Source organism: Vigna radiata, chromosome 11 (genome assembly GCF_000741045.1).
Source record: "Vigna radiata var. radiata cultivar VC1973A chromosome 11, Vradiata_ver6, whole genome shotgun sequence".
Lineage (NCBI taxonomy): Eukaryota > Viridiplantae > Streptophyta > Magnoliopsida > Fabales > Fabaceae > Vigna > Vigna radiata.
The window spans coordinates 1974546-1994670 of NC_028361.1; the positions used below are offsets into that span (position 1 = coordinate 1974546).

Consider the following 20125-nt stretch of genomic DNA (forward strand, 5'->3'; position numbering starts at 1 on the left):
TTTTATTCTACGTGTTAAATAAATGTAAAAATATTTTATAAGATCGTTACTCTGTCTTACGTATATACACTCGAGGATTATCCGCGAGAAAAAAAAAATTAATGTACGGGTAAGAAGTGAAAGTTAACAAATATTGTAATGATGGGGTGCAGGAAGCAAAATGTAAAAGAGAGTTGTGTTGAGTCCAGAAGAAGATTGGGCCTGAGTCAACGTGAACCTAACCTAACCCAAGCAAAGGAACCAAAGTATCTGGATGACGAGTTATCTTTGGAAAGAAGTCTTCCCGTGAGATACGGCAGAGTAGAGAGAAGCTATATAATATTAATTAATTTAATAGCAGACGAAACCAAATCAAAGGCACTGTACACGGGACAAGACTCCACTGCATCTTCCTGTCTTCATTGCGCTGCTATTGCTGCTGCTACTGCCACTGTCACTGCGCTTGGGCAAAAGGTAAACTAAACTACAACCTCTCTCTGCTGCTGCTATTACTTGGCGTTTAGTGAGTTAGTTAGTTAGTTATCTTTGAAGTGTTGGCATTGATGAATTGGTTGGCGGTGGTGATAGAATAGATGGGGAAGGGAAAACCTAGAGCTGTGGAGAAAGGTGTGGTAGGACCTAGTTTGAGTGTAGCATCCTCAACTATACCTGCAGGGCCTGTGTATTACCCTACCGAGGATGAATTCAAGGATCCTTTGGAGTATATTTATAAGATTAGACCTGAGGCTGAGCCTTATGGAATTTGTAAGATTGTGCCTCCGAAGAGTTGGAAACCCCCTTTTGCTTTGGATCTAGACGCTTTTACTTTCCCTACCAAGACTCAGGCCATTCACAAGCTCCAGGCTCGCCCTGCTTCGTGTGACTCCAAGACCTTTGACTTGGAGTACTCTAGGTTTCTGAAGGATCACTGTAGTAAGAAGTCCAGGAAAAGGGTGGTGTTCGAGGGGGCGGAGCTGGACTTGTGTACGCTATTCAATGCTGTGAAGCGGTATGGTGGTTATGATAAGGTTGTTGATGGGAAGAAATGGGGGGATGTTGCTCGGTTTGTCAGGTCCAGTGGCAAGATTTCGGATTGTGCTAAGCATGTCTTGTGTCAGTTGTACCGTGAACACTTGTATGATTATGAGAAATTTTATAACCAGATGAATCAAGGGACAGACCAGAGTTGTAAGAAAAGCTTGTACGAGGAGCACAAGAGTGATTGTGGGGTGAAACCTTTGGTGTCGAAGAGGATTCACAAGAGTGTTGATTGTTTAAAACTGAAGGATAGTAAAGTGCAAGGAGAAGATCATGATCAGATTTGTGAACAATGTAAAAGTGGTCTGCATGGGGAACTAATGCTTTTGTGTGACAGGTGTGATAAGGGATGGCATACATATTGTCTTTCCCCACCATTGAAGCAAATTCCAATGGGTAATTGGTATTGTTTCAACTGCTTGAATTCTGATCGGGACAGCTTTGGTTTTGTGCCTGGGAAGCACTATTCATTGGAAGCTTTTAGACGTAAAGCTGATCTGTCAAGGAGGAGATGGTTTGGATCAGGGCCTGTTTCAAGGGTGCAAATAGAGAAAAAATTTTGGGATATTGTGGAGGGTTTGGTTGGTGAGGTTGAGGTTATGTATGGAAATGATTTGGATACATCTGTTTACGGGAGTGGTTTTCCACGTGTAGCTGATAAAAAACCAGAATCAATTGATGACAAATTATGGGAAGAATACTCAACTAACCCGTGGAATCTTAATAACCTGCCTAAGTTGAAAGGTTCAATGCTCCGAGCTGTTCATCACAATATCACCGGTGTCATGGTACCCTGGCTTTATATTGGGATGCTATTCTCATCCTTTTGCTGGCATTTTGAGGATCACTGCTTTTACTCAATGAATTATCTACACTGGTATGCCTTACTTTTATTTATTTGTGCTGTTCTTGTACAATTATCTTCTTTTTTTGTAATATATATCATAACAGCGCCAAGCCATCAATTCTGCTTGTTTCAATAAAATAGAACCTTTTCTTTCAGGAGTTATGTGTTTTTTTCATGTATGCTAATAGGATAATTTATGGCCATGTAGAATGAACCTAACATGTTCAATGAATCATAACATGATCCAAGAACAAGATTTGGCTGTATTAGGAAAATTTAACTGTAGCAAACTTGTTACTAATGATGTGCACTTTGATGTTCCACATAAACTTGTTGGTTCAATCCAATAGCAAGAATATTATGAAAGGAATCGTGGAGGTTTGAACTTGTGAACTGAGGCAAATTATCCAAACCTCTCACAATTAGCTCAATCCTAGTGGCTTGCTATTATTCTCCGTTTGAGAACACAAAAGCCTTCCTAGCTAAATATGTATGTGATCAGCAGACCTACAGAAGTGCTCTGTGCATTCCATGCTAGTTCCAGACATAGTATTTTAACAAAAACCAGATACATTCTTCCAAATTTTCTATCTAAGCATAGAACAATTCTTTCATTCACACTTTCTCTGAGCACCGCTTATTGCATACAGAAAGTTTAACGTCAAGCTGCCAAATTTTTTGTCGCAATAGGATTGTAAATAATCTTATAGCATGTTTGGCATGGCAGTGACTCAATAAAACTGCATATTTTACTTGAAATTTTGGATGCAATTCACATGCGGAAAGCTAATTGTTTACAATTGACCCACCCATCACCACTCCAAACAAATTTAATAATCAATTACTACATTCAATTAACATGGATGTTTAATTCAAAAAAGGAAGAACGAAAGTTTTCTATAATTGTCAAATGAGTTTTTGTTTCAAATTTTCTCCTCATGCTGAAACATGTTTATTGTTTAAATTTGTGTGAAATGTGAAATTGTAACAATTTTGGACTGACATTTTTATTTTTCTTTTGGAAAGCTGGAAATCTCTGGTGTACAACCTGGGGCCTTATTTTGCCGAAGACTTAAATTTGGCTCACAATTTTTCTTGTACTTCATAGAATTCATGAATTTTGCATTTTGTTTAATCTGCTTTTCTTTTGCTTTTCTTTCTGCATTTGTGCGGTTTTTCTGTGTCATGGAACCTCAACTGCCAATATGTGCAATGTTTTTATGATCTTTAAATTATTTTTGAATATATATTTGGATTCATGAGTGTTATGTGCCTCTGTTTATTCCCCAGCCCCTTCCGCAATTCAGTTCTGATTTCTATTTTGTTCTAGGGGAGAGGCAAAGTGCTGGTACAGTGTGCCTGGTAGTCAATCCAGTGCTTTTGAGAAGGTAGGTCTTGGGTCCTTGTTATATCTATGCATTATTTTTACTTTTTGACATTTTCTTTAAAAAGAGTGATCTAATTGCCTTGTATATTTTCCTGCTGCTTCTTCCAACCTGTGGAGGATTAAAATTTGCAGCAGAAAATTTATTGTCATACTTGCTATTGCAGCCCATTTGTTTACCTGTGTTTATTTTCCAGTTTCTTCGCACACAAACACTTGCATGCACACTGTAATTGTGGGTGGACATGGGGTGTGTGTGCTTGACAAAGGAGTGTATTTTTTTATGAATAGAATTTATGAAGAGGGAATAGTTTCAAATGGATTCTTCTCATTCATTATAATTGATTGTGCTATTCGATACTGGATATAAAGATAAGCATAAAACTGCTCTACTTTTCCTTACGTGTAAATTGAGTTGTCAATTGTATAAGCAACTATTAGTCATGAAATGAGATCACATTCGGGCAACTATTGTCAAGATTTTATGTAGAGGTATCTTGTGATGTAAAATATGGTTATGAGAAGTGTAAGCTGCTAAACATGTGTTAAATTTCCCACATTGAAATCTAAAATTTGATTTTTTTTTTTTTTTTTTTGCATTTATCTTTGATAGTATATATATAGTGTAGTTCACTTAAGTTAGTGGTTCTCTAAAAGTACTTTTAGATGGAGTCGTTTTTAGGAGGCGTTAATATTTCAATTTGGATTAGTATTTTATTTAAAATTTTGAACATTTTTCAATTGAGATATAGTCATGTAATAATCTTTGAATCATCCGTCACTAGTTTTCAGAGACATTTTATCACTCCCATTTGAAAATTCAATATTAAAACATAAATCCTCCCCTCCTTTCCCTACAAACTCAACAATCCAAACATTTCATAATTTGTTAATTTTAAGAAATTCATTGGCAATGACAGTAAAATGATCCACTTCCTTGTAGGTGATGAGAAGCAGTCTTCCTGATCTTTTTGATGCACAACCTGATCTACTTTTTCAGCTTGTTACTATGCTGAACCCATCTGTATTGCAAGAAAATGGAGTTCCTGTCTACAGTATACTTCAGGTATCATTTATCGGGTTTAAGAGATATAACATCCAAGTAATTAAGTAATGCACAATAATGCTTATAATTTGATTAGGTCGAACATTGTGGGTTGCAGTTGAAGTTCTTTTACACTTAAAATTCGCTTACACTTACTGTCCCTCCATGTATGTTTCCAGTAAATGAATACGGCCGTTTGCTTGTCATTTCTTTATATATATATATATATATATATATATGTATATATATATATATATATATACATATACATATATATATATATTTATTTATTTATTTATATTTGATCTTTGACATGTTTCTTTTCATTTGATGTTTTCCAGGAGCCTGGGAATTTTGTTATTACCTTCCCCAGGTCTTACCATGGAGGTTTCAATCTTGGTATGCATTTTTATTTTTGTCTTCATCCAAAATTACAATCTTAAATATAATATGAAGTGTGTCATACTTTGTATTTGTTTGTGTTCTCAGGTTTAAATTGTGCAGAGGCTGTCAATTTTGCTCCTGCTGATTGGCTACCACATGGTGCTTTTGGAGCTGATCTCTATCAGCGGTATCACAAAACTGCTGTCTTATCTCACGAGGAGCTTCTTTGTGTAGTAGCCCAGGTTTGCACATTGTTATGACTTTGTTACATTAGTTAATGTAATAATTTGTTGAAGAGGTTAAAATCTAATAGGGTGTTTGGTTTATTTTCTTGTTTACATTTTCAGTTTATATGTTTTCACTATAATTACCAAAAAGGCATTTGGTTTGAGGAAACATTTTCTTGTTTTCATTTTGTTTCCCATTCTCAAAAGTTTGAATAATCAAACGTTTTCTATATCCTGTGCAATCAATGAAAAGTTGTTTCCTGTACAAACTTTTGAGAAACAGGAAGCATTGAAAATAATGAAAAGTTTATTTTTTTTTTCACTTATATCTATTCCAACTTTAAAAAGGTAACCAAGTAAAAACACCACTTCATTGTAATTAAAGCAAAAATAGAAAATGTTGTTGTGAAACCACACAGTTCCTAAAATGCAACCTTTTTTCCTCTTTTTTTTTTTTTTTAAAAAAAAAAAACTTTATGAAAGAATTGTTAGTTTTCACTATTTGGTCTTAAAGTTTTGTGAACAAGGAATAGAATGAAAACATGGTTGCAATTTTTACAATAAGGGAAAATATAAACATAATTGAAAACGAGAAAACAAGCTAATCAGCCCCTAATTTTTGAGGTATGCAATTTGTAATTCAAGTCTAGCAAACAAAGTACATGGGTCACTATTCTTGTGGATTGTGCAAGTGTAACATGGATCATCCTAACTAAAATACAAAATTGTGTTTAAACACATGTACTGATAGATGAAAAGATATAAGGCAAAATAACTTAGAATTTCTTAGAGCCACAAACTTACAAGTTACACCAGCAGTTCCAAATCTATAACCCCCTCAACAACACCCACTGATCTGCTTCCAACTCGAGTTGCACCTGAACCCTCGTTGCCTTCCCTAGCACTTCATTTCCCACTTAATAGTCATTAGAAACTGCTAAACATATTAGAGAATAAGTGGAACCCATCAGAGAGCATAAAATTTAATCAAGTTCTCAAACATTAAAGAAACCAAACTGAAATTAGGAGTAGTGGAACCTACTAGCAAATGAATCGAGTGTTGAATCTAGAAGCAGAAGGACCAAGGAGGGGGTTTGGTACTGTTGTGTGCAGAGGAGTAGAAAAAAAGGTGAAGATTAATGCTGGAATGAATGAGGCCAGGGCCTTAATCTGATGGGTCAACTGAAAATGGGTTGGGTTTCTCAGATTTTCAAAAAACCGTTCTACCCTGCTGATCACATCAAACTGTGTCAGAGAGTGTGATTAAGATGCCAAGGCATGAGAAAGTCGTATGATTATGCAATCTTGCGGGTAAGGTCACAATTTAAATTACTGTGCAACTGAGTAAACTAGTCTTGACTTATGTTTTTATTATATAACAATAAAAATAAAAACTAAGCTTTTGTTTCCATGTGGGGTGGGCTACATTAATTGATGATGCCATATTGTTCATTGTTATATTTTGACTGCAACTGATGACAGAAAAAAAAGTATTGTGTACCCTTTTTGGGGGAAGTGGGTAGGGCATGCTTTTGTAAACTGCGATGGCTGTCTCCTAATATCCTGAAATGTCTGAACTGGTATTTGATGTAAAGTCGTGATGGATTGTTTTGACTTGTTTATGTTGTTTCTAGATTTTCTTATTTAGGAAGATTTATTATCATTCTGTTTTAAATCTAAAAGTGCTCTAAAGTTTTTCAGATAAAAAATGTTTAGTTGTTGACTAATCTTGCATACTCTCTTGCGTGTTGATTGTCATCATTTTTAGTTTGGTGAAGTTGACGGCAGGGTGTCTTCTTATTTGAAGAACGAATTGTTGAGAATATCAGTTAAGGAAAAATCTCGAAGAGAGAAACTTTGGAAAAATGGTATCATTAAGTCTTCTCGCATGGCTCCTCGAAAATGTCCCCAATTTGTGGGAACCGAAGAAGTATGATTTTTTTACCAATGGTATAAATGATAACTCATGGCTTTGATATTTTCTGATTGTGTTTACTGGTGTGCTTTGTAGGATCCAGCATGCATCATATGCCAGCAATATCTCTATCTCTCTGCTGTCGTATGTGGTTGCAGGCCATCGGCTTTTGTTTGTCTGGAGGTAAATGCACAAGATTGAGCTATTGATTTATTGATGATCAAATAATGTAAATATGTAGTTGCCATCAACAATTCATCTTCCACCATTGCATCAATGTCAAAGCGAAATAAAAAAGTGTTACCAGCCCCCAGAATGTATGTAATATCCATTTTCATAGCTGAATCATACTTATTTGGTTCAACCTAAGATTCAATGTACCCAACAGATTTTTTTAAGTTCTTAAGATAGCCACTCAAGTTAAGTGAGTTCTCTCAATATTCTGCCCTATGAGAAGTGTGAATGCATCAGAAAACCAGCCTGTCCCTGGAAAAGCATATGGGTTGTCTGTTTTTGTCCTTTGTAAGTGAGAATAAGTAAAGTGTACTATGCATTTCTGTTCTGCTGTCAAGGGATAAAGGGAAAATTGTATTGTTGCATGACAGATATTTGGATCACTATTATTTCTTGGATTTGCATAAGTTGGTTTGTTGATTATGAATTTATGTATTAAGTGTCTGGCATCTTCCTCATGGTGTTTATTTCTCTCCATCTTTTCTTCTCTCTCTCTCTCTCTCTCTCTCTCTCTCTCTCTCTCTCTCTCTCTCTCTCTCGCTCGCTCTCTGTGTTTCTAACAAAACGTAGCACTGCCTTTGTATCCTGTGATTGTTTTGTTCTTTTAAAGTGATCAGGATTTAATGCACACAGACATGCTTAAAATTCCCAGTCCATTCATGTGTCAAGTAGGATTAGGCTTTATAGTTGATAGAAAATTATTTGTATTGTTGATATTATTGTGGTCAGGAGTCACTTGACAGATTCAGGTTTCTTGGGTTTGATTAGTCTGTTCCCTTGGGTGCTGTTTTATTGTTGACTGAATTTAGTTTTCTCTCTTGCAGCACTGGGAACACCTTTGTGAGTGCAAAACTGTTAAATTGCGTCTTCTCTATCGTCATTCACTTGCAGAATTGTATGACTTGGCCTATTCTATGGACAAATATACTTCTGAGGGAAAAGCTGAGTGTAGAAGTGTGAAAAGGCAGCCTTCATGTCTCAATGGTTTGACCAAAAAGGTCATATATACAAATACATGTTTTTTTAAGCCTCGAAAATTTCTAAATTCTAATATTTGGATATACTTATCTTTCTGCAATAAAAATATATGGTGCCTTCATTTCTATATCTGACTGCTGCTCTCCTGTAAGTGGTAATGTTTAATTTTTTAATTAAATTAGCTAACGTAGTGCTTGTATTGTTATGTATACATTTAAATACTATTTCCTTCTGAGACTCCTGATATATGTGTAGGTAAAAGGTGGCTCCATTACTTTTGCTCAACTTGCTACAGAGTGGCTACTGCAATCTAGTACTATTCTTCAAAATGTCTTTTTGCAAGATGCATTTGTTACTGCACTGAGGAAAGCTGAACAATTTCTTTGGGCTGGTTCTGAGATGGATTCTGTGAGTTCTATCTATTTATTGCTTTTTAAATTTTGTTGTATGTGCACACCGAGATGTTAGTTGACATAGTTCTGCTTCTTTACGGAATGTAGGTTCGAGACATGGTAAGGAATTTGCTTCAAGCTCAGGAATGGGCAGAAGGGATAAGACACTGTGTAACAAAAATTGAGTTATGGTTGTGTCATCGAGACAGTAGTGTAAAGAAAGTTCATTTAGAATCCGTTGATGAGTTGCTGAAAGTTAGTCCTGCACCTTGCAATGAGCCTTGTTATCATAAACTGAAGGTGCTTTTCTTAACAAACTCTTAATGCCTTTGGTAATTGCCTTTTTCTGCCTCTTTTCTTGTTTAATTTATATGGATGCAGGAGTATGCAGAGGAAGCAAGATTGTTTGTACAGGAGATTGATACTGCTTTGTCAATGTGTTTAAATGTACTTTCTTCTAGACTCATCACCCGTGTTTTCTTCGTAACTTTATATTGGTAACACTTATATCTGGTAACCATTTATGTTCGTGCTAATTATAATTTGACTAAAATTATGTTTTGCAGATGTCTGAGTTGGAACTTTTATACTCCAAAGCTTGTGGCTTACCCATCTACGTGAAAGAAAATAAGAAATTGGAAGGAAAAATTTCTTCAACAAAGGTAGATGTTTCCTTACATAATCGTTATTTTCTACGCTTTATCTTTCTTTTATATTGTTTATATATGAAACTCTTTTTTCTCTCCAAAGTGCATTTTCTTATTTACATATGTAGATATATATTTTTTATTAGAATGTGTTTGTCACAACTTAAATAAGAATCCATCTTTCCCTCCCAGAATCGAATCTGATCTGAAAAGTTATCACTGCTCTGCTGCTTCAGTTTTTTCTCATGGTGAAAATAATCTGGAAGTTCCATAGCCCTTTACTAGTAATGTGAGACACCAAGACTGTCGTCCCTTGTTCATCCTGATGGTATGAAAAATGGCAGTGATTGAGTCTCTATTAGGTAATTCACAGTTAGTGACTCTCAGTTTTGGATTAGAGCCTAACTCAAGCCCATCAAACTGACTTGGGATGTCAGCAAAACTCCTCATGTCCATAAGAGGTGGCAAAATGGGTTTGGGCTTCAAATTTTGAGCCTGAATTAAATGTTGGCTGTTTAGAAAAGTAACATTATGTTTAGAAGGAAGAAATCAATTCCACAAACAACATAATTAGCAAAATGAAAAAACAAAAAGACAAAAATGATCAACATTACCATCTAATCTTTAAATGCGAGGAAACCCTAAAAATACCATGTACTAAACACAAATTTAATATATTTTTATTTTCAAAATATGGAGAGCTAATAGTTGTTGTGGAAAGAGTTCACCTGATTTTTATCCATTTCTTGCTTTATTTGCGAGTCCATCTCTATCCCAGGTACGAAGATTGGCTCATGTTCTTAACTACCCCAATTTTTGTGCTTGAGCTAATGTACACTTTTGCTGTACTGCAGAGTCTTGTTGATTTATGCAGTATTTAATTTTTCATGTTGCTAACGTTATTTCTTTGAGGCTCGTTAGGCATGGCTGGATAGTGTCAGAAACTGTATCTCAGCAAGACACCCTGCTGCACTACATGTTGATGTTCTTTATAAACTAAAAGCAGAGGTAATAAGAACCCTGGAAACTGCTCTGGCTTTGTTTATTTCTCAAGCCTTGTTCATGTGTAGCAGTTATCAATAACAGAGGAATAGAATTGTTGTTACGTGTGTACTGAACTAATATATTTACTAAATCTAATCATGTGGATAAATCATTCATTTTTAAATTAGGTGTTTCACATTTATGTGAGTAATATACGTCATACACAGACACAACACGTGTGCATTACTCAAGTTACTGACAAAATAATATGAAACTCATGCTTTCAATAGTTTTGGGATCTTCAAGTTCAACTCCCGGAGATAGATGTGCTTCAGAATCTACTAAATGAAGCTGAATCTTGTAGTGCTCAATGTCATGATATGTTAGAAGGACCTATGAATCTCAAGGTTTACATTTTGAATCTTTGTCATCTCTTATTGTTTTCTATGATGGTTAAAAAAGGCATATCTTTATTGACTAAGGAACCTTGCAGAATGTTAGTCTGCTGCTTAAGGAATGGGAAAATTTTGCAGTTGATGTACCAGAACTCAAGATTCTAAGGCAATACCATTCGGATACTGTTTCATGGGTTTCCCACTGTAATGATGTTTTAGGGAGAGTTCACATGCAAGAAGATCAGCATGATGCAGTTGATAAATTGAATAGTATTTTTGAAGCAGGTTTATCTTTGAAAATTCAAGGTATTAGGGAATGTTGCTGCGTTATATGGGTTAAGATTTTCATTTTCGAGACCCATGCATTTATTGATTTTCTTGTTAGTTTACACTGCCTCAAGGTTTGACTTATATTTCTCAGTTGATGAGTTGCCATTGGTTGAGGTTGAGCTGAAGAAGGCTAATTGCCGGGAAAAGGCTGTGAAGGCAAGTTATTATATTTAACCATTCTAATACTTTTTTCTCATTTCTCTCCTTGCCTTTTTTTAATATGAAAAAGTAGAAGATTTCTTAGTATTCAGGGGCTAATCAACTTTGCCATGTTAAAGGCTCAGGCAGTTCATTAATATGTGAAAACTGATTGAAATACTGTGAAATTGGTACAGGCGCATGATTTTAAGATGCCTATGGAATTCATCCAGCAACTGTTGAAGGAGGCCACCATGTAATTTTAAATGCCCTTTCGTCATCTGAACTGGCACATCATTAGGTTATTATTTTTTTCTAGTTTCAATCATTTGCTTGTTATTGATTCTTCAGGCTTCAAATTGAGCAAGAGAAACAATTTGTCAATCTATCATGCATGCTTACTGTTGCCATTCCTTGGGAGGAAAGGGCTAGAGAGATGCTTTCACATGGGGCTCCTATTTCGGACTTTGAGGACATTATCAGGTTCAACAATGCTGCAGATGGTTTATTTTTTATTTTTTTTATCGGCAGCTGGAGATGTTTTATATTTATAGCTTCAACAAGATTATACTTGAAGAGAACTTGAAAGAAAAGGAACTGAGTATATTCAATGTGTATGTAATAGAAGTTTTATGGGCTAAATGACTAAACCTATTAATAGAAATAGGGGAGTAGGGGAACTAGGAAAGAGAATAAATGTACCCTACTAATAACATTAAGATTTTATCCTATTTATAACAATTATTTTTGATCTTCCTTTTATAGAGCTTCAGAGAACATATTTGTTATTCTTCCTTCACTTAAAGATGTCAAGGATGCATTATCAGAAGCTAATTCCTGGTTAAAGAATTCAAAACCATATTTCGTCTCTTCTATGCAAACTTCGGATTCTAAGCAGAAAGTTGAGGACTTACAGGTGCTTGTTTTCTTGTGTTTGTTTTGTTGCCTTAAGTTGGCTGAAAAGATGACCATTATGAATATGACAATTTGATCATCTACTTTTAGATGTTGGTATCTCAATCGAAGCATCTTAAAATATCATTTGAAGAAAGAGGAATGCTTGAATTGGTTTTGAAAAACTGCAGAACATGGGAGAATGAAGCATGTTCTGTACTAGATGATGCCCGGTGCTTATTTGAACTGGATAGCTCTCTGCATGAAATAGACAGTGGTTTAATGTGTAACATGGAAGATTTGATTGTAAGAATCCAATCCACCATAGCATCGGGTATATCGCTGGGTTTTGACTTTAGTGAGATTTCAAAACTCCAAGCATCTTGTTCTACGCTGCAGTGGTGCAAAAGGGCCTTGTCTTTCTCCAATTGCTCTCCTTCTTTAGAGGTTACTATTTCTCTCTAGTGACAATTTATGTTATAGTCGTGCATTTTACAAATGCAAAAACGTATGGTTTCTTACTCCATCATTTTAGTGTTTGACTGCTGCCTTGAACATTACAAGCTTGTGCCAAATATACCCTGCCTCCATGCCTAACTGTCCACCAAATTGGTTTATTTTTGACTGGTTATTAAGAACATGGTATTAACTTGATCTCTTGACACTTTATTTTGAGTTGTTCATCTGGATGCCTTACAAAGTTCCATCATATTTGATTATTTTCTTATTCCTATTCAACTACACATGAAACTTTTAGTGTGTTACTGCTGACTGCAATCGCGTTTTTCTTTTACATGGTTCATTGCTTAATAATTTTGTTCACCGTCTTTGTCAATCTTTTAACCTTTTCTTTTCATGGGCATAAATAAAACTTGATTTGGGATGTAAGGTCAGGTGTTTGCCAACTGTTTGGGTTAAAGAACATGGCCTTTTTAATGGGGCTTGCTAAGAATTAATCTTGTTGAATTTCCTTTGTTGTTGATTAGAGATGATTGCTAATCATGTAGGACGTTTTGGAGGTTGCAGAAGGTCTTTCTCATTCCTCTATTTCTGGGGCTCTGTTGAAACTATTAATAGGTGGGCTTGAATGGCTTAGGAAGGCATTAGAGGCGATTTCTGGTCCTTACAATTCTAGAAGATCCAAGTTGACTGAGATACAAGCTATTCTTACTGATTATCAGGTAATAGGTTATGAAATTTTCTGCTTTGTGTATCTTGTTATTTTGATGAGTGATTATTGTTGTGTTTGATTTGTTAAATAAAGTGGCCACATTCTTGTTTTTGCGGGCATTTATATATAATGAAAAGGAAAAGAACTTGAGTGAAATTAACAGAGTATCGTTTATGGTATTTAACCCTTATTTTATAAGTAAAAGGAAATAGTGCAGAGGTTGCGGAACTATGTCAAAAGAGAAAATGTGGTTTTAGATTTTAGGTTGGTTTTTGAGTCATGCTTATAATCAGACACCGTATGTTGGGGTTTCACAGATTTTATCTCTGGGACATACTTATGTCAATGGTATCTTGCGCATTATTCGTTCAGGGGAATTTCCATTTCTGATAAGCAGGGACTTGACAGCATTTGGTGTACACTTGAATATTTCTTTTAGTTGTTTTTCAACTCCTGTTCTGGGAATATCCTATTCTCTTCCTGGTTTTACTTCTCTCTAATATTTTTAATAAAAGGCTAAATTTCATGCTGTGTTCGGTTTTGGTACATTGATATATTTTGTTGGATCACAATACTCTCATAGTCTCATTTTCAAAACTAAAATGTGTGTTCTTACATGCTGTTGAATTGGATTGAGCGCTGTTATGTGCATTACTGTTTCAAAGGGGTTCCTTCCTATTACTGATACATAGAGACTGAACAACTTTGTGTTGTATTCACAATACTTTTTACTTCCTTCTGGTTTCACTGCCTTTTGTTTTATCCTTCCCCAGGCTGTAGTTTTTCATTTTTGCACGGTGTCTTTTCCCATATAAAATAAAGTGGTTGTTATCTCAACTAATTTTATATTTGTGTATGGTTTTAATTATTTCATTGAATTTATGATCTCATTTTTTTTGCTAACAAATTTTCTGATTTATTAAAGACATTGATTTATGGAACTTTGGAGAGAGAAAAGTTTGGGTGAAAACGTTCAAGCTTTTTCTTAGAGTGGTTGGGAAAAGTTGTTTTGCCACATACAGCTTACATCTACAACTTTTTTCTGCAGACAATTAATATGACCTTTACAGCAGTAAATATTCAAGTTGAAGATTCCATTGGAAAACATAAGTAAGTCTAATTTGTTTGCTGTAGAATCCAGATTATCCTTTATGTTAATTTGATTTGTTTCTAGTCTTCTAAGTGGCACTTGACCTTTATGTGGTTTTTATGTTGATCTGTTTTATTCTTGTAATTTTTATTTTCTTCCCTTTTCATAACTGTTTCATTTAGTTTTGCACTTCTGAATTCTTTTATAAGCTTTATTGTTGTTATTGTCATTTTCAATTTGACTCTATACCTTTCAATACTACTTTTTGAACCATGTCTGTCTCCTATTGTGCATCATCTCGGTAAAGATACATTGCTTAATCACTTAAAACACTGGGATGGAGTGGATGAAGACTGTTGCTTCCAATTATTTTGTTAAAATGTTTTTATATGCTTAATTGTATTTTATTTCTGTTTAGGTTGTGGCAAGAGCAAGTGTGCCAATTTTTTGGTCTAAGTTATAGAGAGCGGTCTTGGTCTTCAATATTGCAGCTCAAGGTAAACTTTCTGGACGTGTAGCTGGTGGCCTTTATATGTGATTATAGATCAACTGATTGACTTAGATGGCACCACCAAACTATGATTCTCTTTTTTTGCATCTAAGCTTCTGTATTGTTCGTAAACAAGTACTGATCACTTTGGTCAGGATATTCCTTGTCTTTTAGACAAATTGTATGTGGGTTTGTTTACTTTCTTCATTTTTTTCAATTTGTAGATTTACTTTAAGCCTTAAGTTTTTTTTTTTTTTTTTTTATTTCCTTTGTAGCTTGTACATTATATTTTGCAGCACCTTTCCCATCAAGCATTTTCTTTCAATTTAATTTCATTATGTGTATATTCTTAGTTTGCATTGATTACCAAGGTTATTTGTTCACTGCTTGTGAATATTATTATTGGAAATCTGAAAGCTTTCAAGCTAGCTGGGGAGCCTTCACCGATTTGTGAATATTATTTTATTTATGACTTCACATATCAGTGCTCACTTGCATAGCTCTGACATTACTTACCTCCAGGAGTATGGAGATACCATTGCCTTTGGTTGCTGTGAACTGGATTTGGTTTTATCTGAAGTTAAGAAGGTGGAAAATTGGAAGAAAACGTGCATGGATAAACTAGGAGCTTCAGTGAAAAATGAAAATTCGCTACTTCATGCATTGGAGAAGGTTTTGATTTAGCCATATTTTCCTTTGCGTGGTCCATTTGCGTATCACGTATCACATACTCAGGACATTGTTTTATATTTTCAGATGGGACAGACTCTAGATAGATCATTGCTTATGTACGACAAATTGCAAGATATGAAGGAACCAAACCAATGTATGTGCTGCTTTGATGATTCTGAAGATCAGGAATTTCTTACTTGTTCCACTTGTATGGACTGGTAAAGTACTTCTTGTTTTCTAAAAATAGGAGTTCAATAGCTCTGAATAATAAATCAGGCAATAGCTTATGAGACTTCATATACACACAACAAATTCGTACAATAAAGTGTACAGTGTCAAGTTTTGTGTCTATTACTCTCCATAGCATCAATAACGTTTCAATTTTTTCTTTCTTCATTTTACAAATTGTTTTACTATTTGTTATACAAGTAACATTTTCATGGCTTACAATCTTCATGTAAGTGGATTAGTATTAATAAATAAGGAAGTATCTTATCATATCTTAAGGTTATCCTCTAGAATTTGTTCCCCTGACTAGCTACTATTATGATTAGTATATATACGGGTTCATGCTATAGGTTTTATGTACATATCAATCAACACACTGTAATGCTTTTTAGTTAATATCAGTTAGTGTTTCATTCTTATTCATTTTCCTTTCTTACTCTTTACCTAAAACCACAGATTTTCAACATGGCATCAGAATGTTACCTTTTACCATCACCTGTGACCTTGGGTTACAATTCCATTGCCATGTTCCAAAAAATTATGGAACTGGTGTGTCCAATTTAATTCCAAGTAGTCACCTAACATAACCTGCCCTATTGTCATCCCAACAAGATCTTCCTCTCTTTCATCACTGGTTCGGTCAAACACTCATGATATACTCTATACAACGTTGATTTCTGATTACGGAAATAATTGTATTCAGTCTGAAAAATTTGTTGTTTCCATACTTCTCTTAATTTCTTTCATTATTAAGAAACATATTGATTAATTTGTTTGGTGCATCAACATGTTTCATATGGACAGCTATCATGCTCAATGTGTTGGACTAACAGAAAAAGACGTAGCCATTGAAAACTACCAGTGCCCATATTGTGAAATTCTAAGGAGTGAATTCCGTTATCAGAATGGAGGTGCTCTACTGGTAGGATATTGTTTCATTTAGCAGGAATCAGCTAGTGTGTGTGTTTGTGTCTCGTCCTTTCAGAAACTCATTTGTACAGCTATTCTTTTTCTTTACGCAGAGGTTTAAGAAGAATCGTGTTGAACTGAAAGTTCTTACTGAACTCCTGTCTGAGGCCGAAAATTTTGGATTATGGTAATGTGGTTCACATTAAATATTTATGTACAGCATATATAAACGAGCTTATTTTTCTTAAATAATATTCATTTTTACTCAAATGCAGTTATTTTCAAATGTCTTTGTTTGGAAAATTTGAATTTTCAAATGCTGATATTTTGTCTGTATACAATATAGACATTAACACTTGAATGGATACAATTTAAAATAGAAAAAGGACAATCGGGAAATTTTAAAACAAAGGAATTTTTAGGAAAAAATTGCTTGTAAAGTGTCTCCTAGCTTGATTCTCAAATCACTTGTAGCAAGCTCCCTTGGAAACACGCCATCAAACAATATTTGTAGTTCTTATGTAAAAGCTACCAGCATAAAAAATCTACCTTTCCAAACTAGACATAAATGTGTTATAGTTTTTGGAAAACTCTTTTCTACACTTTGCACTGATAGTTACACCATTTTTGCTCAAGATTTGCTTTGGATAATTTTAGTTTTTCTTTTCATGATCCCTTAATTTAACTGTAACATGCTAAGACTGGCAAAAACATTAGGTAAAGTCACGTTTTAAGTCAAGCAGAAATACTTGTGCTATAATGTATTTTAGTTTTGGTACATAAACATTAATGCTACTGTATTTTATGGGAAGAAGGAATTATGGTTGTTTTAGAGTATAATTAGATATTTTTGTTGAGGTTTCTTTCGGTGTGAGGTATCATACTTGTGGGGAAGGGAGGGGGGTTTAAAGGGTTGGTTCTGTCATTTGTCTGCAAATGCTGGAAAATAGTAAGGATTGGATCCTGGCAGAACTGGAATTATTTATTGGCTAAGTTGCATGCAGTGTGAGCAGAGAGTTCAGACGTATGTGGGATACCCAATGATAATTTTAATATTTTTTGTTCTAAACTTTTTAAAAAAAAATTAAAAGCCAGAAATATGTAATATAGAAAGTTGATTTGGATTCTTTTTAGAATGACTTTGCAAACTGTCACTCTAAGGAAACTACATATATTTCTGCAGTTTCTTTCTTTCTCTCTTATTTTCTGTATTTTTTAGGAGGTGATGTTCTATAAGAGTCTTGGACCTTCATCTATGGTGGAAAATTTGTAGAGTCTAGGTTCGTTGTATATACCAACAAAATCATGTATACAGTGATTAGGATAAGTGTATTTGTTTATTTTTTTGGTCTAGATAATTCAGGTGTGGTGTTCAGTTTCGACACATGAATTCCATCATTTACCTCTTGTTTTCTCTACCTTTGACAGTCCTTTCTGTAAGTTCTTTATTAATTTGTAATTTGTCTATTGTATGTGCAGGATTGATGAAAGAGATGTTTTGAGTCAACTTGTTGAGAAAGCCCTTCAATGCAAATCTTTCTTGAAAGAAATTGTAATCCTTGCATCAGCTAATGTTGATCAAGATATTTGCATAATCTCTGAAAAATTGGCCACTGCTGTAAAGGCATGTATTTATTTATTTATTTTTATCTAGCTCTTGTATTATTTCACTTAACTGGAACATGGTTGTTACAATTGAGTTGGTTTCACATATTAATACAGGCTAGCAACGTGGCTGTTGTCTATGATCAGCATGATACTTGTGATCTTGAGCTGACTTTGGCAAAAACCTTGTGGAAAGCTCAAGTCAATAGAATATTAAATGGTGTACCAAAGCCCACCGTCCAGCGTATTCAGAAGCATCTGAAGGAGGTATCTGCTGTAGCCTTGGTTTATATTTTCTTCTTTTTTGGCATTCATTGAAAAACCAAGATGTCCCCTTTTTTTATCAGTATTGTTCACTTTTCTGCTTTTATGAAATGTCTTGCCAATATAAACAATTTTGAACGTACTGAAATGTCCGAGTGCATGATAGGGACTGGCTATGGGCATATCACCTGAAGATCACTATATGTTGAAAATTTCAAATGTGAATAGCTTAGTGTTGCAGTGGACAGAACTAGCCAAAAAGGTTATTTTTTTCCTTTGGTGGTGATTCTTCTCTGTCCTTCGTTACTCAAGCTGACTTTTAATTTTAAATATGAACAGGTGGCATCGGATTTTGGGGCACTCGGCCTTGATAAAGTTCTTGAACTTGTAGTGGAAGGTGAAAAGTTGCCTGTTGATGCGAATGAGGAACTAAGCGTAAGAGATCAGTCATTTCTTTATTTGTTAAAGTTGAGACATTTTTATTTTGTCATGATTTTGTTGAGATTATAATGAAGTATTTTTTCTGTTAACAACAGTTGTTAAGGGCACGATGCATGCTTTATTGTATTTGTCGAAAGCCCTTTGATCCAGAAAGGATGATTGCATGTTGTCGTTGTAATGAGTGGTATCACTTCGATTGCATGAAATTGCCGTGCACAAGAGAGGTCTACATTTGTCCCGCGTGTAACCCATGTACGGAAGGATTACCTCCAAACCATGACAGGTCTGTTTATTTTATTCATCTCCAAATTAGTTTGAGAGTAGTTTTATTTCACTGTGGTTGCGTGAAATTTTTAAAATAATATTTTCTAGCCAGCATTTTGAAAAGATTATTAGTTGTCAACTCCATTTTATCAGCAGAAAAACACAAGTTGTTGCATCATCATAGAAATTAGGAAAATTACTTAATAAACTTTGTTAGGTTCCAGCTGGTTGAGTGTCTGGAAGAATGGTTCTGTCATGTATTTCTGCTAGAGGCTATCATTTTTGCAATTCTATTGGGTATTTTTAGTGATTATCTGTCATGCTTTGCAGATTAACTAGTGGTAAGTTTGAGGAGCCAAAGACCCCTTCTCCCAGGCATTCAAACCCTAGAAAGAAACAGAAGAGAGACGCTCCCAGCCTCACTTGCAATACGTTCACTACCAGGGATCAAGATAGTGAACGTTGGTATCTGAGTGGGATAGAATGTCTAAGGTGGCAAAATCGAAAGCCTTTCAGAAGAGCAGCTAAGAAACGTGTTGAACTTCGAAGTCTTTCTCCATTTATTTGCATACAAAGATAGTTGAACACGGTACACAATCATTGATCATTAAATTGATTCGATTGATTTTTATGGTGTCATCTAGGTCATTTTTAATCCATCTTAATGTGAAATTTTTATTTTTAGTTTCCGGTTCTGCATTGGATTTGAAGACTGGACTTAATAGGATAAAGATGGGCGAGAATTAACGTAGGAACCATTAGTTTTTATACAGCTGACAAAATTAGGCAGGATTTGATAGAATTCAATTAGTTTTCATGGGATAAGTTAGATAAAGCATACATAGCTAACACGCCCATGTACTTAGTGTATAAGGTTTTTACATTATTATTCAATCATAAATTGTTATGATGACTTTTAAGATAATGGTGTAATTTTCTGTGTACAGTAATTAAATTCTTCTGCCGAAAAGATCCTAATCTGAAATTGCATTTGTAAGGTATATTTTGGATCGTTGTAAAATTGGTTTTTAAGAGTGACAACAACATAGGCTAATCTAACTTGTTAAATTAATTCTTACTAGTGTTGCTTAACGTAATATTTTGTTAACATCAAAATTCTTGTAGTATGTTATTGTGTTGACGTAAAATTATTTAACGTTTATTTTAAACTTGATAAAAA

The 20125-nt window shown here is 34.7% G+C and overlaps 1 protein-coding gene across 2 annotated transcripts; it reads left to right on the forward strand.

The window, feature by feature from the left end:
* The first annotated feature begins 283 nt into the window (after positions 1-283).
* Positions 284-19915, forward strand: LOC106777566 (lysine-specific demethylase rbr-2). 2 transcript variants are annotated; one of them, XM_014665189.2, is made up of 34 exons: positions 573-1894; positions 3195-3252; positions 4192-4314; positions 4635-4692; positions 4783-4919; positions 6673-6834; positions 6916-7002; positions 7878-8051; positions 8287-8439; positions 8532-8723; positions 8805-8870; positions 8990-9085; positions 9992-10078; positions 10345-10461; positions 10548-10755; positions 10871-10935; positions 11115-11173; positions 11269-11400; positions 11683-11833; positions 11923-12258; positions 12819-12992; positions 14031-14092; positions 14491-14569; positions 15085-15234; positions 15319-15452; positions 16267-16384; positions 16485-16558; positions 17851-17995; positions 18094-18243; positions 18407-18502; positions 18580-18675; positions 18777-18964; positions 19276-19534; positions 19631-19915. In XM_014665189.2, the coding sequence occupies exons 1-33, from the start codon at positions 573-575 to the stop codon at positions 19523-19525; spliced, it is 5499 nt and encodes a 1832-aa protein (XP_014520675.1). In that variant the 3' UTR covers positions 19526-19534; positions 19631-19915. The 2 variants fall into 2 exon arrangements, with proteins under 2 accessions (XP_014520674.1, XP_014520675.1); XM_014665188.2 differs by having other exon boundaries at positions 284-1894; positions 19276-19915.
* The last annotated feature ends 210 nt before the right edge of the window (positions 19916-20125 follow it).